Source organism: Amblyomma americanum, chromosome 4, assembly GCF_052857255.1.
Source record: "Amblyomma americanum isolate KBUSLIRL-KWMA chromosome 4, ASM5285725v1, whole genome shotgun sequence".
In the NCBI taxonomy this organism is placed as follows: domain Eukaryota; kingdom Metazoa; phylum Arthropoda; class Arachnida; order Ixodida; family Ixodidae; genus Amblyomma; species Amblyomma americanum.
Genome location: NC_135500.1, coordinates 134,789,839 through 134,806,800, shown reverse-complemented (window position 1 = coordinate 134,806,800; position 16,962 = coordinate 134,789,839). Strand labels below are relative to the sequence as shown.

General features: G+C 51.5%; 1 protein-coding gene across 2 annotated transcripts in view; it reads right to left on the bottom strand.

The window, feature by feature from the left end:
* Nucleotides 1-276: 276 nt before the first annotated feature.
* Nucleotides 277-16,962, bottom strand: part of LOC144128371 (paired box protein Pax-6-like) — an 82,823-nt gene continuing 66,137 nt past the window's right edge. For both annotated transcript variants that reach the window (XM_077661731.1, XM_077661732.1), the window contains 4 exons: nucleotides 8,248-8,370; nucleotides 7,527-7,609; nucleotides 3,787-4,282; nucleotides 277-2,946 (listed from right to left, as the gene is read on the bottom strand). In XM_077661731.1, coding sequence (XP_077517857.1) covers nucleotides 2,852-2,946; nucleotides 3,787-4,282; nucleotides 7,527-7,609; nucleotides 8,248-8,370 — 797 coding nt within the window. In that variant the 3' untranslated portion in view covers nucleotides 277-2,851. The remainder of the gene's footprint in view (nucleotides 2,947-3,786; nucleotides 4,283-7,526; nucleotides 7,610-8,247; nucleotides 8,371-16,962) is intronic.

The following is a 16,962-nucleotide window of genomic DNA, read 5'->3' as shown; positions in this document are numbered from 1 at the left end:
ATGCGATGCCGGCAGACGCTTTCCCGCTTGACCGAAGGTCAAGGTCAAAGTCGAGATATTTGGTGTAACAGCCGCTGGTGTCGCTGCTGTAGCTGACGTCATGTGTCGAACCTGAATACCACCAGTTATGCTCATGGTTTGACATCCAGCTACATTCAAGGTCAAATCTGCGGCCCCGCTGGCGGCTCGAAATGCTGGCGTTGTGAAGCGTTTCGCTTCAAAATACGGGACTCCTTTCCGCACTGAGGAGTCACTGAGAAAGACAGGGAGCGGCGTGCAGGTGTGACGATGAAATGCATTTATTTATTAAACTGCGAGGCACTATGGCGCGTGCGGCGACAGTGCGTCACTTTGCTGCGGGGGGGCGCGCCGTGCACGTGCTGGCATCCAGAAGGTCTCTTCCGGTCGCTCACAACGGAGAGGAGGAGAGCGCGCACGTACACACACACGCACACACAGCACGATTGAGTGTCACGTAAGGAGCCCCCGGGAGTCCCTGGGTGAGCTGAGCGTTAGACTGAGGAAGTGCATGCAATGCGCCCGCCTGTGGCCACCGACACGTCGCCCGAGGTGTTTTCGGTTGCAGAATTGTACATTTGCTGGTCTGATTGTTCCGAAGATTTAGCTCCCATTTATTCCTTTATGCCGATTGCATACCTGAAACGGTCGCACGAACAAAGGACATAATGACATCTGTCAAAGAAAGGACATAACTTTGGACTGTCCTTTAATCAGTAGTTACAATGGGTTTTATCCTGTCCTTTTGGAATGCAAACGGCAAAGAAAAAAAAGAAGGGAAATACGCCTGGTACGTCTTACAATGTGAAAAAACTCTTACTTTCGTCAGCTAAGACATCAAGCTTGTACTGCCTCGGTCTTTCCAATTAAAAATAGTGTGGAACCAATAGCAACTGTTGCACGCAGAAAAGTGAAGGACTACGTGATTAAAGTCAAACGTCATTTAATGTGCCAATACGCGAAAGCCTGCTGATCAATTTGGGCACAGTACGTTTCATACTTAGAGGGAACACGGGACATGGTTAAATCGGTTCTTGACGCGGAGAAAAGTAGGTTTCACCGAAAAGCAGGAGCGCGGCTTCGGGTTCGTCCTCTCGAGCTCTCCGCGACTACATCGCGGCGTTAAGAGCCGGTTTAACCATGTCTTGTGTTCCCTCTAAGTATGACACGTACTGTACATTTCGTGCGTATTCATTGTTGCTTTCATAGTCATCCGTTAAACCCTGCCAGCAGCTATAATCGATCACTGTTGTTGTTGTTTCAATTGTTCTAGCCTTAGAATTGTAAATGCGAAACTCTCACGGATTCTACCGAACGAGTCTGACATATAGCACGGAGGCCCGGAAGCAAGATCAAAGTGTTAAAACAAGGTGGTCTCACATACAATTCACCACAACTTCTGTCAGAAATCACAGCTTAAACAGTGCCCTAGTTTGAATAACCTTTCATCTTGCTTGCTCCATGAAATCGAGAATCATGTATACGCATTTTTAAGGATCGTAATCACCTCTTCTTGAAGGATTTAGAAATCCGCCGAGCATTTAACGCATAAACCTTACTTTTTTTCTCCCCCATTCGAAGTCCGGTGAGCATGTCACATCCGTAGCTGCGACGCCACTTCCACTAAACGTTGTGGGCGGCGAGTCGGTGAAGAGTTTCAGTTCCGCGAGTACGGCGTTCATAAGACGGATCACAAAAAGGAAAAAAAAACGCGAAGCACACACACGCGCACTTTTCACTCTGTCTTCATCGGTGCGACACGTTTCACGAGCACGGGAACCAGACTCGACGCACGTCGAAGTGGATCGTCCGGGGCGGGCGTCTTCGTCCTTGCCTTCCGGGTTTCCTGCTGTCGTTGGCGACGGATGCCAGTGAGATCCGCCCGGACTCTGCGGCGGCAGCTTTTTCCTCTTCGAGGCGACGGTTGCACAACCACGACGATGGCATATGCACGACGAGTCTCTCGACTTGAGCTCACTCACGGTTAGACACTGCGCTCACACTAGCGAGATCGAGGGCGGCCGTGGAGTACGTTGGGGCGGGACAACGGCTCGCTGATGGGTTGTCTTTACAGGCTGCTTTTTTCGTAATGTGTGAAAGTGGTCTTATCGGTCACTGATGTCCTAAATAGGGGCCATCTTTTGCTCCTGAAGATATATAGTTGTATGTGAAACCTTACACTTTGCGGATTTTTGATAGCGGAAGCACTCTGCAAACCGTGCAAGCAGAAATCGTGTCCGCATTTAAGCGTACAAAGAGTGCTACTCGGCATAGCCAGTACCTATACGTTCCCCTCGCTCCTCCATCCCCACCTTTATTTCTTTTAGTGATTATTTGCGTGCACCTGCGGACGACGAAAGTTCAGCACCCGGAACACTCTGTCTTCAAAGTCCTAAAAGCTAGCACGTTTTACGATGGCCTCCTTCAAAAAATATATCTACGCAAGTGCATAGCGAGCAGACCGTGCTGTATTGCCACTAAACGCCGCATAGCCAGCGTATAAACCTACGTGGAAAAAAAAATCCATCTCCCGCGCCAGAATGCCTCATTTTCCGCTTTGCAGCGACCTTTGTGGCTCAATGGTGTCCGTCACAAGACATGTGATCACTCATAGGCTCCATGATCGCTTCGCAGTGACCCGGCCGTCGCTTATTCGCTCCCGCGTGTCGCAGTGTCTAACCGTGCCGCACTTTCCAAGCTCGCGTGCTGCCGTAGTCCGTCTGTGATGATGCTGTGGATATTCCGGGATGCCATACAGCCGTCGTGGTCATCAGAAGTAGCCCAGTCGTTGGGGCATGCGTCCGTTCGCCTCGGCCGCAGTGTCAGGCGGCGCCTACTGTATCCGGGGCCAGTAACTGGACGCCAGGTGGTCGCCGCTGTTGTGACCCGGCACTTGCACGGGAACCGACACGCCCGGCGAGATGAGCCCTGCACAATGTGCGCCGACGCGTGAGTCCCGAGCGGCCGCCAACAATAGAGATGTTTTTCCTGGCACAATGGGCAAAAGCATCGGCTGCCGTAAAAGAAAAAGTAATCCATAGGCTGAGTACGGTGGCACACTAAGAAATTAGTTTCTCATGGGCAGAAGGAAAGAAGTTGTGGGTGGTCTCTGAGATAAACAAGCGTTTTTTCTTCGCCGTTGTTATAACCACCGTTATCATAATAATAATAATAATAATAATAATAATAATAATAATAATAATAATAATAATAATAATAATAATAATAATAATAATAATAATAATAATAATTGTCTTTTTGGGGAAAGGAAATGGCGCAGTATCTGTCTCATATATCGTTGGACACCTGAACCGCGCCGTATGGGAAGGGTAAAGGAGGGAGTGAAAGAAAGGAAGAGAGAGGTGCCGTAGTGGAGGGCTCCGGAATAATTTCGACAACCTGGGGATCTTTAACGTGCACTGTCATCGCACAGCACACAGACGCCTTAGCGTTTTTCCTCCATAAAAACGCAGCCGCCGCGGTCGGGTTCGAACCCGGGAACTCCGGATCAGTAGTCGAGCGCCCTCCACTGAGCCACCGCGGCGGGTCCACCGTTGTCACGTTCATCATTTGCACTTGTTTCGTTTGTGTTGTAGCTTATAAGGTACGGATCTTCACTGTTTTTACACCAAAAGAGAAGAGTTTCCTTAGGAAACAACTGCGACCCTGCGTGCACTGAAACTGCAGTCATTATTACAGTGCGGCGAGAGTACAGCAATTAGGCGGCGCAACCATCGAGGGTGCCACCAAGAACCCAGCAGCGCTCACCCGTCGATCCGGCTCCAGCCAGCTGGGCGTTGAGGTGCGTCGGCCTGGACGGGTACGGACCCGTGATGGAGTCGTACGGAGAGCGTGACACGGCCGCCGCGCCTCCCGACGGGCCCAGCACGCACGGGGCGTACGGCGAGGCCGGCGCCGGCGGCGCCGCCGCGCCGTGGTGTTGCTGCTGCTGATGCTGCTGGTGCTGTTGCTGCTGCTGGAGGCAGGAGGCCGCGGCAGCAGCTGCCGCCGCGGCCGCGTATCCCGTGGCCGGAGACCCACCGCCGTACATGTCGGGCACGACGGCTCCGGAGCCTCCACCGCACCCGGACGGCGCGTGCAGGGACGGGTAGAGCGGGCTCGCGTAACCGGGACTCGGCCGCGGAGGGCTGCACCCGGTGCCGCCGAGACCGGCCGCGCCGCCGCCGCTGCCGGCGCCGTCGCGTCGCTGGCTGCGTAGCTTCTCCTCGCGCCGCCACTTGGCACGGCGGTTGGAGAACCAGACCTGACCGGGTGGAAAAAAGAGAAGAAAAGCGCGCTCAAGTCGTCGTGTGAGGATGTGAGAAGCTCGGTGCGGGGCCACTCCGTGTGGATTCCTTCCTCGTCGTCCGGCCCTGCCCTCTACGCACAGCTCACTGTTCTACGGCATGCACGCGCCGCTGGAGACAGGACGACGAACTCGGCACTCCTTCAGACGCAGTTCTCTCTCTTGAGAGCTAGGCCTGATGTTACCGACAGCGGTAGGAGGGATACAGAGTAAGCGAGCCTGTGGCGTCGTGACAGGCGCGCAGTTCAAAACCGGACCGCTGGCTAATGCGTCACTGACGTCACTACTTGTCTTTTTGGGCAATTTGGCGGTGTCCAGCACTTGACAGGACTGGAGCAAAGTAAAGTTTGGGTCAGTTAAGGTCAAAAGTCAGTTCACTTTCACTGTATTGTTGTTTACCCAACGCTCCCAACATACCGGTTCCAGTTGACACCTGCAACCTATTTCGGCGCTCGTGACGATAGCGCGTTGTTAGCGCGGTTACATTAACCAGTGGTGGCACTGCGTATACGCGTCGAAAATGCCTGCTGGCGAAGACAAGAAAATCTTGCGTGGAGCCTCGAAGAAGGCAGTGAAAGCATCAGCGCGTCAAGTTGTACTTTACATTCTAAACCCGAGTAAATCCCTGCCACCAGCATTTAAGATTGACTGTATCTGAAAGATTACCGGCCGCAAAGACATGGTGTATGGGCTGATTAAATCATACCTGCTGACACCCACAAAGCAACGAGATGCCAATCGCAGGAAAACTCAACAACAAAAAAAGAATGTATGCAACATGCGAAGCGGCTAGAGAATGTCCGGCCACCACCAACTAGCTCATCGAGGCCTATTCGGACAGCTGCGCACTTCCATTCCCTGATGGGGCCTTAGATCACGATAATAAAAGCACTCACACTGAACGGGGGACAAAACGCCTCATCGGGAGCGGGAAAAAATAGGAAAGAATAGAAACCCTGCAGGGAAAGAAATCTTCCAAACACACCACTCGGTAGATGCGCCATCGAATAAATCTCCGCGCATATTCAATAAGTGAACCCCTCCTCCGCTCCGTGTGGCATCCCTCAGCGCCGAACGTCTGTCGAACTTGCCATCAGCGTCTCGCTCTTTCCCCTCCTTGCTCCCCACCCTCTCCCGAAAATGGTTTCCGTACGCGCCGTAGCTTCGGGGCCTTTGTTTGGCGCACGTGCTCGCGTTCGTCGATGGCCTTCCACGAGAACGAGCACTGCAGCGAGCAGCGCCGCCTCGTTGCACCGACTCAATAGCAGCAGAGCGCCGGCGCCAATGTGTGGGGGCTGAGCGCGCGATGCGATTCGCGCGCCATCTATGCGCAGCACGCGCTCGCGCGTTTTCTCCTCTTTTTCAGCGAATGGGTCCGTTCGTTTAAAGAATGTAAACAAATAAAAGCGAAGAACACGCATCAGCAGTCATAACTGCAGTCATTACAGGCCATGCGTACTGCGCTTTCGTCCGAACTGGGCTTTGGTTATATAGGAAGCAGAGTGCGCATGTGGCGGCCATTGTGTTCCCGTAGATTTTGACAGAGAAGGAGAGGGTAGTGTTCGAGGTAAGCTTTGAGCGGCTTTCCAAATCAAATGTCGGGGTATGCTCGAGTCGAGTAGAGCGGGATAAACAGACAGAACGGAAACAAAGACGCAGGTTAAAGGCCCAGAATTCTATGACTCGATACAGGAGTAACGCGGGCGTAAAGTACATCGATCTACAACCGTATAGCTTCAACGAGAATGCATGTCTTCTTCCGGGACGTTGTTCAGAATCGTGGATATCCCTGTACTGTGGCTCTGCCACTATCAACGTGATTGCAGTGAAACATCACCAGCGACGTGGTACCGCACCGCAATGCATGCCAAATTACGAGTCCATCGGCGTCATGGCATGCAAATGACGTGAGCCTGGCTGCACGCATTTTACAGCTGCAAAGTGCCAATGGCTGCAAAACTGCCTATGGCTGCATCTTCGCCTCATCGTTCTCTAAACTTCCGCATTTACTACGTGTTTGTCGTTTATTATTTGACGAATATTCTGAACTGTTTATTAACCTTCTTAAGGTTAGGTCCAATACGCACACTTTGGTGATTGGGAGACCACATCTAAGCTCTCCAATTCTTCTGGAGTAGTACGGACAATTGAGCTAGTTGGTACATCTTTGAAAGCTTTCGAAAGCGCCGCGACCGGGGACACCAAGAGAAAGCCACGAAGGACAAGCGCTTGTCCTTCGTGGCTTTCTCTTGGTGTCACCTGTCGCACCGCTTTCGAAAGTTTTCACTTCTTCTGGGTGCTTCTTTATTACTCCCTTCGGAAGTTTATGCTTCCCCAATACTGGGCAGCGGCACAAGGCAGCAACGGACGAGAAGTGAGATTTTTTTCGAAACCAACTAGCGTTGGGTTTATCCTCGTGGTACCGGCAACAGCAAAGTGCACGTACAGCATGGAAATCACGCCATTACATCACACGACGAAGCTTTGACTACCTGAGAAGCTCATAAACGGTACGGGCGAATATACTAAGTGCCCCTGTTTTTTTTTTCTCTTTTCGCCTCTATAACCCCTGCGTTACAGGCATAGGAATGATGTACGAAAGTAACGCTGAGAAATTCGAGACTTAACATGAATAGGTACCGTTGCATGTTAGATGCAGTACAATATTACCTAAGTAGCACGTGAAACAACCTTTCGGTATGAGGCTTTTTTTCTTTTTGCTGAAAACGCTTTCCAGATGGGTCATCATGTAAACGGGCCTCTTCGATTCGGATACATTTAGAAATCTCGGCACACTTTATCTAATAAATATAAAGAAACCATAAGGAAAGATACAGTATATGAAAGGTCCACTTAATTGTTGCTGGTGCAACACAGCTATTCCTGGGATGAGTAAATTCTTTGTAAACAATTCGCCATTCAGTCTCTCATAGGGTTCCTCGAAAGAGTGGTGGTGTATAAGACGGTGGCGCCGATAAGAATGGCATATGCTTAATGATAATAAACAGTGTTCTGCACGCAACTTCTATTCGGGCGTAGGCTTCAACGGGAACCGATGCAAAGGGCCCATAGCGAGGCATCTCACGTTCAGCAGAGTGAATGATTTGCCCCAATCAAAGGAGCCGTGAGAGAAAAAGAGAGAGAGAGAAAGAAAGAGAGAATGGCAGAGGGCAGTGCGAGCGTCGGGGCTTGCAGTCCTCACCTGAATACGTGCCTCGGGCAGGTCGATCTTGGCGGCTAGCCTCTCCCGGGCGAACACGTCCGGGTAATGGGTGCGCTCGAACTCTGCAAGGCACGGAATGGACGGAGCGCATAGCGTGTTACAGGCTGCGCCGGAACGCGCATAATGAGAGCGGAACGACTTTGTAATTCTTACATCCCGCGTCCTTGAAACTTTCTGGCAATACTATAGTGGCGAATTTTTTTTTCGCCACACGTTCCGCCAGGAGCTGCCTTGCAGTTTGTACGTCAGTCATCGTTTGTGGAACCCTATCTGTGCTTGCTCGGCCGGACTGACTTCGAAGCAACTTGGGTTCGTAGTTGTGACGGCATGGAATCGGGATAGGGCACGACATATTGTATTCAGCACGCCGCAAAGGACATGGATAGCGCATATACAGCACACGGACAGCATGTGGACAGCATGCGGACAGCATGTGGATAGCATGCGGACAGCATGCGGATGCGGACAGCATGTGGACAGCATGCGGGCAACATATGGACAGCATGTGGACAGAATGCGGACAGCACGCGGACAGCATGTGGACAGCATGCGGACAGCACGCGGACAGCATGTGGACAGCATGCGGACAGCACACGGACCACACGCAGGCAGCATGCGGAAAGCACGCGCACAACATGCGGACAGCACGCAATTCTGCACACTGCACCACTATTCTAGGGAAGCATTAAAGGGCGCGTACCTTTCTCCAGCGCTTCGATCTGCTCCATGGAGAAGGAGGTACGGTTTCGCTGCAGCTTCCGCTTGAGTCGAAGGCGTGCCGCCGCTTCATCATCGCCGCTCTCTTGGGACTCCGGGTCCAGCTCTGGGAAAGAGGAGATAATTGCGCGATTGATCCATCGCTCCAGCGATTGATTCTATTAGTACAAAAGGAGATAAGACCGAGGTACAGAATAAACAGTGGAGGCACAATAGAAAAACAAAAGTAAGAAAATGTAACACATGCACTGGACCGTTGCGATAACGATCTTTGAAGGACGGCATGAAGCGGCTCCTCCATAGAACAAGGATTATACAGCGGTTCCCGCTGCAAAAGGAACTGGTGATGAGAGCGGAACGCAGATCTCCTACTGCAAAAAAAAAAAAAATGCTAAGTACCCAACCCGGAGCTCCAACAGAACTTTCATAAGCCTCGTTACAAACTTTCCCGCAGGAATGGGTGACAGGCTGTGATTGTGCAACAGTGTGTGTTCTGAGGAATCGTAATTTGGTTCTACGTCTGTATATAAATTTTTTCCAGTGGCATATACACTATACCTGTACACAGTTTATATGCGTGTGCATGTTCGTGCGTTCGCGTGCGCGTGTACGTGCGTATCGCCGCAAAGGGACGCCAACGGCTTCATCAAAACGCAGTAGGTCTTCGATTATGCCGAGAATACCCGTGTATAGTTCGCATCGCAGAGCTTGTTTTGTATACAGGTTCGCATCCCAATGGTTCGCATCAGCGTGCTCAGCTCCTTAAGCTATGGTATCCTTTCATATTAGCCTGTCGTATACAGTAACTACACGTGCTTCACACTATCGTGGTCTGGCGCTCGTGTCGCGGGTGAAGGTGAGCACACACAGCAGATCACAGCTCCGCCACCTTCCCGCAACAACTGCAGCAGCACGAGCGCGGACCTGCGGCACAGTATACATTATAATCGCAACAGCGATGCGTGAGGCACGACCGTACAGCGCCGGCTCAACAGCAGGAGATACCCTGTAGCCACAACACAAGCAGCAGGCAGCACAGGCCAACGCACCGGTCGTCTGGCTCCTCCGAGAGGAGGAGGCCGGGAAAGAAAGGAAGGCTGGGGGAAAAGGAAACGCCGCGTTATCGGTTCGTTCCGGTCCAGCGCGGTCAGGAGCGACGCGTCCCTCCGGCCCCGATCTCGGCGGCGTTTCTCCGCCGCGGTTGCTGGTCGGGCCAACTCATGCCCGGCCAACAACCGAGACGCCGGGACGGGCTCCGCTACTGCCGCTGCCGCTACCCTTATCGGCGGCGCGTCACCGCGGGCAAGAGGAGAAACCGCGGAGGCCGACCGCTCTCGATCGTCGGGAAGAAGGGGAGAGAGGGTGTCGGCAGAGAACAGAGGAGAGGAGGCCGAGTTGGCGACATCCATTCCCCCCTTTTCCCTGCGTCGATAAGGGAACCAGGGATGCGCACCACTGAGCCAGTGCATCGCGCTATACCCGACGTCTTTATGGAGGACGCCGTGTGTGGAGCGCGGTAGCTAGCGCTACGATAGGCTCTGCGCGTGTTACGCCAGCGCCGAAGCCGTGGCGCTGGAAGCGTTGCCGTTTGCACGTTGTCTCGATACAACTGTGATTAAACAAAAGTGCGAAATACTGGCGGTTCTACAGCGCGCTCCTTTCGCCACGTTGTACCCTTTTCATGTTGGCAAAAGTGTACCGTCTCGTTGGCAAGAGCGACAACACCCGCCTTTCAGCGTTAAGCACGAACATTGTTCGCGCGTATAGCAATGTGCACGCTCTGTGGAGATAGTTTCTATTAATAAGTTAATTCTGTACTCTCGTATATACCTCCACCTAAGTATTTGTTAATTTACTTTTTCTTTACGTTCCGCTCTGAAAGTTGGATGTCTGCTGTGGCATTCAGTACTCATGTCGATGTCGTATGGGCTAGGATTCAGGCACTTTAATTTGTTATTAATGTCTAGATGGCTTGCTGCCCCTCACTATCAGCGAAATGAAATGGCCTAATTATCCCTAAAGTTCGAGCAGTTAAAAATACAGTGAGCTACATTTGTGTCGATTCGTTACAACACCCAGAACACGAAATAGCTAGTTAGCCCCGCGTACCATTTTAACTAGGGTTGAATGCCAAATGAGACAAGCGGAAAAGTCGAGGAACCCGGTATACCTGCAACTAGCGACATCTACAGCAGCTGGCACCAAACCAACGAACGCGCGCACTGTCCATGAGAAAAAAATCGTTCCTGTACGGAACTAATCAAGCAACGAATCAGTTTCTGGCACAACCCCACATAGGCCTTCTATTTTGCACAGCCGGCTACAGATCTGCAATATTCTTTACATTTTTTTCGGGACGCCGATGCTCTGCTTCTGCCATGGTTCGCGATCGACGTCCAAACAGTGCTAGTTGATTACTGGAAATCACTCGAATTTAGTGTTACTTTAGCGCTGAAAAAAAAAAACGGGTTTATTAAGAAGCATGAATAGATGTTGACTATAGCAGCAAAATAAGGGAGCAATCACGCATTAGCGTCCGCCTGCGCGCCACCGTGCGGCTACAAAGGAAATCTATAGAGCTTGCTCGGAAGCTTCGCAGCTGAAGAAAAATTCGTCTTGCTCGGGGGTTCGAACCTGGGACCACCGCCATTCCGGGGGAGGCACTCTACCAGGTCAGCTAACCACGAATGCTATAGCAGATGGCAGGGCGAGGCCAAATTGGCGAACTCGAAGCGGGAACGGTGCTTGTGGTCATGCCATTAAACCATCGGTTGGAGTTCACCGTATGTCCTGCGTGTGCCTCTCTCCCATACGTCCTGTCTAATCTGCGCCGAAAAAAAATGCGCCCGAATTACCGAGAACAACTAGCCCGGCTTTCTTCTCTGTCTTGTCTAATGTGTCTTAGGAGTTGAAAAATCCCTTTAGGTGGAGTGAATTTTGTAAATAACGGAGGCATTACTCATCAGCATCCACCCAAGCGCAGCCGTATGCGACTGAAAAGCGTAAAATGAGTGTAATATAGATCCTTAACTCCATTGCAGCCATCTCCTTCAAAGTTTGTTCGATGCGGCTGCGCACGTACGTCGATGTATGTGCAGGCCGACACACCTTGTTAGGCCTCTGCTTAGCCAGGGGCGAAGCCGCTTTCTTCCGCCCCGATAAATTTGAAAGCAGCAGAAGGGCGCCGCGACTTGACGAGTACAGTTCTTGACAGCAAGGCCACCCGGCGGCGAAACTCAGTAGCAGGTTATCTGGCCATCGCTTGGCTCCCTCTGCGCGTGAGTCCTTCATCTTTCTTTTTGGCGCGCCGTTTCGACTGCGCTCATTCACCTGGTTTGTTTTCCGTGAGTGCTTTCGCTCCCACATGTGTTGCACATATACGCGAGATCGGCGCTGCTGCATACTCTGTGACGACGCGTTCTCACGGGTACCTTTTCCCCGCGCGGTCTGCGGGTGGAACCGCGAGAGACGGACGAAGTTCAATGCATGAGCGATAAGGAAAAGGCTGAAAACAGGGTCCGAGTCAACCATATGTCGAAGCACAGAGGTCAGACGCGTCAGACCCAAACAAAAAGAGCGACTACTGTGCGCCATTTCTTGGCGCTTCAAGGGTATAAAAAAGGATGTAGATTATTTCTGAGCATTTGATGAGATTGTGCGCGTCATACTCGTTCACGCATAAGATAGGCTGGGAAATTCAAATAACAACGGGTGCGACCAGCATTGGCACAAGGTAAATGGCTAGAAAGATTGCTAACTTCTCTGCCGAAACACACATATAATCAAAAAACAAAAATCCAATTTGGAAGACAGAGAGGTGTTGTTCCGCTTTGCCAGATTTATTCTGCAGTTTTGATCTTAGAACTGGTTAAAAACTTGCAAATAAAGCATCTCTTACAGCATTGCACTTCTACTCCCTAATTTCCGCATGCCTTTCTTGTCAGCCGTTGATTGTTTAGAGACGTACTTGGGAGGCAAGAGCGCGGACCGGTATGCTCATCACCGGACGCGGAAAAGAGGAAATCATGCAGTGCACATACACAAAATGTCATTGCCTAAGCACCTTTACAGCTTATACACTGTTGGATGGGGGTTCGGGGTCGCTACTGCAAGCTGCTTGACGAAACCGCGGTCAAGTCGACGCCCGTTCCCACCACCAGGACAGCAGTGCCGTCGAGTGAAGGAGTTGGGTGATGGGATAAAGATTACGAGTGGGTTTATGTGCATATTTTACATCGTCGAGAGCAAACGGAAGAGTCCCTCGGCCACACTCACTGCCGAGTCATATAGGGCTCCCATTCCCTAAAGTCCCAGCAGAGGACGGCCTCGCCCAGGAGGGAGTGGCCTGAAGGCTCACTTTCGCGCACAATCTCACACTTTCTCATGCACGTGTGGACATGCCCCCGTCACGTGTTTGAGCTTGAGAGGGAGGAGAATGCCGGCGAGGTCGCGTAGGCTGTGGCAGCTGGTCATCACGTGTTGTTCCATGGTGGTCGACACGTGTTGCCGAAACCTGTGCTTCATAACACCGGACCTGTGAGGCAGGCACGCAGGAAGGGACACACCGGAAACAAGACCTTTGTCTCCAGACATGGTCGCGACAAATGGGGAAGGTAACGACCACCTGCTCGCTGCGGTGGCTCTTGGTACGACGCCGGAAATTGGGCACCTTAGCGAGCAAACTTCAGCACGTCGTTCTTTTGGGTCGAGGGCGGCCGCACTCCGACGCAGCAAAGCCCGTTTATTGAAGCCAGATGAGAACCGGACGTTCTCCTGGTGGTCCACTATACGGCAGGCCTCGAAGCAATCGCCGTCGACGAGACAGCGGGTACTCGGAGCCACCCAGGAGAAACATGTGTGCTGGCTGCTTCCAAGCGAGACCCTCCGACGCCGTTCTGAACAATACGCGCTCCGTTTATTAAGCGAGGCTTGTTCATTTTTCGTACCCAACAGTTGTGGACAAGAGCATTTTTGAGCGGGAATTGGTTTATGAACGCAATTTTTTCACATAATGTAGGAATTCAGTATAACAATCAATATAACCGCCGGCCACACGACGTCAGTCTTGAATGTTTTTGCTATTGGCGTTTTTGCTATCAAAGGATTTCTATGGCAGTCTTAACTGCACGATGCTACCAATGCAAACAGGTTAAAAGAAAGATTTCGTTACACATCAGAATAATATGGACCATTAACTTCAATGTTTTCATCTTAAATTTTTGTCCGAGAATGTTGGATATGAAACGGCGTCGATGGAATCGCGACAAAGCTTCACTAGAGGGCCTTTTGTGCACAAAGTAACCCCCTTCAACACGAACAGTGACTTTAAGGAATGCGCGGTTATAAGGATTTATGCTTTATTTACAGTCGCATCATCTTCTATACACAACACGCGCTTTCGAATCGAACGTGAATGGACTGCGATATATATTTGATTAGCTGCGATAGTAGTTTTCGCCTTGCAGTACTTCGTTGCCTTTATAGCCTAAGATTTTTTCTCCGCATTTCTTTTAAAGACTGCACGATAGTTACAATGAGGCAACAATGCAACAGCGCATGTATTCCGTAAGATTTCTTCCGCCAGAGACAAGTTCACATTTTTCGGCACAGCTCAGTCATTCGAGCTAGGAAAGTAATACTATTGCCACATGCTATCCGAGCCGTAAGACACTTTTATAAACAGTACACTTGGGGATGTAAAGGTGTGCCATAGAAGCCTTTCTTGGAGACAACCCTGCACGACAGAGGTTCCGTAAACCTAAACTGCGCAGCACCACAAAGTTAACGTCACCCATGTGGCCGCGTCACAAACAGCTGACAATTTCCGCCTAATTCGGAGTACCTCATATAAATCGCCAGGCCCTTGGTCAGTTGCCAACCGACACTGACTCTATTGCGTCGAGGAAGACACCCTCGGGTTAGATTTATAACGCGCTGCGCGTCTAACCCTTTCTCGCCAGGTGGAGTTAGCTGCCCGTGCACCGAGTCCCGTCGTTGGCGATACGCTCCGCAATTCTTCCGTAGTTTGGTCTTCTGTGAGACGTGTTGTGTAGCCGAGATTGATTGACCAGCCAGCAACCGATTAGATTTTTAAAAAATTTCTTTCATAAATTACAAAGCCTTCATGATTTTTTTTGTAGCAGCGACATTGAGGCATTTTCTGCACATTTATATTTACGTATGGCGTTAAGAATGACTGTTGATTAAGGAACTAATAAAATTGATTGCTTGAGAGTGAATTAGTGCGCTAGCGAATGACTATAGCGAATGACTGACTCGACTGCAGCAACAAAGGCAGCGTACTCGGATAATGCATGGCGTTTGAAACGGAGGCTGTGCAGGCGATAGAGGGTAAGGAGAAAGCCACGGCTGTGAATGCTGCGGGGAGACCTCTAGTAAATACCGCGCATTTGTCAAGTACATACAAATTTCTGCCCCGTTCTTATTCGCGTCTTACTTTGACGCGAGTATTCGGCGTTATGTGACTTCCTTTCCCGTGTCTTGCGTGCTACAAATGAAGGAGGCACAAATTAATGGCATAAGGAAAACATCGAGGACGACAGTGTTCTAAGTGAAGTGTGAAATAGAATCTTTTTAAAACACTGAGACTATAGGTTCAGAAGAGGGAAATGCAACACACCAGTGGTGAACTCGGAGGGAATACGCGGATTCCGCATGCACCGCCACGCCTCAGATGCTGAGCTAGCCACGCAGATGCCGTCCTTCCCGGACCGTCCCGTTCTGATGTCACGTGTACTTATTGCAAGCGTGGGTAACCTATAGTGTTTACAGTATACCAACGTGAGTGCCGCGTCCGGTCTCCAGTAATCTGATCGCGGAGAGTTCCGGTCGAAGACGCAACAAATCATTCGTGCTCTTCTCGCGGTCAGTGAGCTGTTATAATTATATTACGACCTAACGCGCGTCCACTTGTACACAGTTACACAGTCCTTGACTCAGGAACGCATAGGCGACTTTTCCGCGCCAAGTTCGTTATCCGCGGCCGTCAGCGCATGAACGGAATTCAACACCCTCGACAGGTGGGTGTCCAGGCTTCTGTCGCAGCTATAGCTAAAGGACCGCTGCGGTGCAGAACCGCCGTGACATTTTCACGAGCGGAGAGGGCCTGTCGCTTTTGACGGACAGGCCACCCGGGCGCGACACACCGCCGAGTGCAGGCAAAGAAGAAGGGAAAAAAGCACTTCGCCCTTCGTTCTTCGCTCACATTGTGTGTCACCTTCCGTGGGAGCCGCACACACGCAAGCGCGCATGCAAATCCAAACAAGCAAACAAACAGGCGTACACTAAGCACCCACGGCGACCTCCAGCGGCGCATTTGTTCTCCCTATATAGTCCGATTCGCGGTCTGTATACACAGAGATGCCCAGAGTTGCTTTTTTTTTCTGTCCCCTTGCTTTAATACGTTTGTATTCTCGTCTGTATCGGCCCCCTCTTCGTAGACCCGTTGTCGTGTGGCACACTGTCTCCTGCGCGGCAGTGCGCGGCTTTGACGTTTTGCGACAATCCGGCGGCATATATACATAGCCGAGCCCGCGGCTTGGCTGTCACCGCTAGGCTGCGCCGGAGGTATGGGCGACGGTCTGTATATGTATTTCTGTGTGTACGGCCTTTTGTCACAGACAGAAGGAAGCGGGAGAGGGGGGGGGGGGTTCAGGAGCGGAGTTATAGTACACGCTGCATGTACAACGCACAGACTTCCGTGCACGTGCGCTTGGTCGCGCGTGCGCTTCAATCGGCGCCACCACCAAAATTTGACGCACGAAGGAAGCGACGCCAGCTCTGACGTCCGTCCCGCCAGTGGGCTTTCTCGGCAGGGTTGGCAGGGGGGGTGCCCACCCTGGGGTCTTAGCTCGACGCGCACACACGCATGCCTGGGCGGGCGAAGAAGGCGCAGGCGCCCCCCGCAACCATGGGCTTCCCGCTGCGAACATTTGTGCGCACCTTGCGACGCGAGGACGCCGTCGACAGCGGGAGAAAGCACGTTTTTCTTCGAGAAAAGCGCGCGGCGGCGGGCCTCCGCGGCTTTCCAATGGGCGCATCAGACAGGGTGGTTTTTTGAAGAGCAGGGACGTTTCGTTCGGTTATGCGGGAGCAAAGGAGCTCTCGATTTGAGAAGAAGAAAACGTCCTTGTGGGGGCTCCGCGTGAGTGACATTTATGTGCGGCACCCAGGCCCTTAACCTTGCGACCGACGGTGAATTAAGCAGTGAATCGGCGCTTTTTCTTGGGCGTGTTTGCACTGGTGCGGGCATCGGAACTTCGGAAGCTATACGTGCATGCCACGTGCAAAAAACAGATTTTACCTGGGCTTGTGTCATGGCTACAAATTGAACGTATACGTGGCGAACAGCTGCGTATGAACGCGTATATGCTTGATGTCTACACAGGTCAGTTCTGAGAAGACGCATGGCTGACCTCAACTGAGACACATGACATCGAGCAGAAAGCTGGCTTTGACAAACTAAGCTGTTGGCCTTGGCTCCTCATCTATATTACAGGCGCTGGCGTTTATAACGGTCTACCACATTTGTGGAGCGGTCTCGATGTGCGTGGCATGAATGGTCCCCCAAAATCATTCTTTGGAGGTCAAGCGACTTCCTCAGATATAGAATAGGACAGGGTAATAGAGTAAGCAGTGAGAATTGGTGACACGGCATAGCCCATTTGGAGAGTGCACC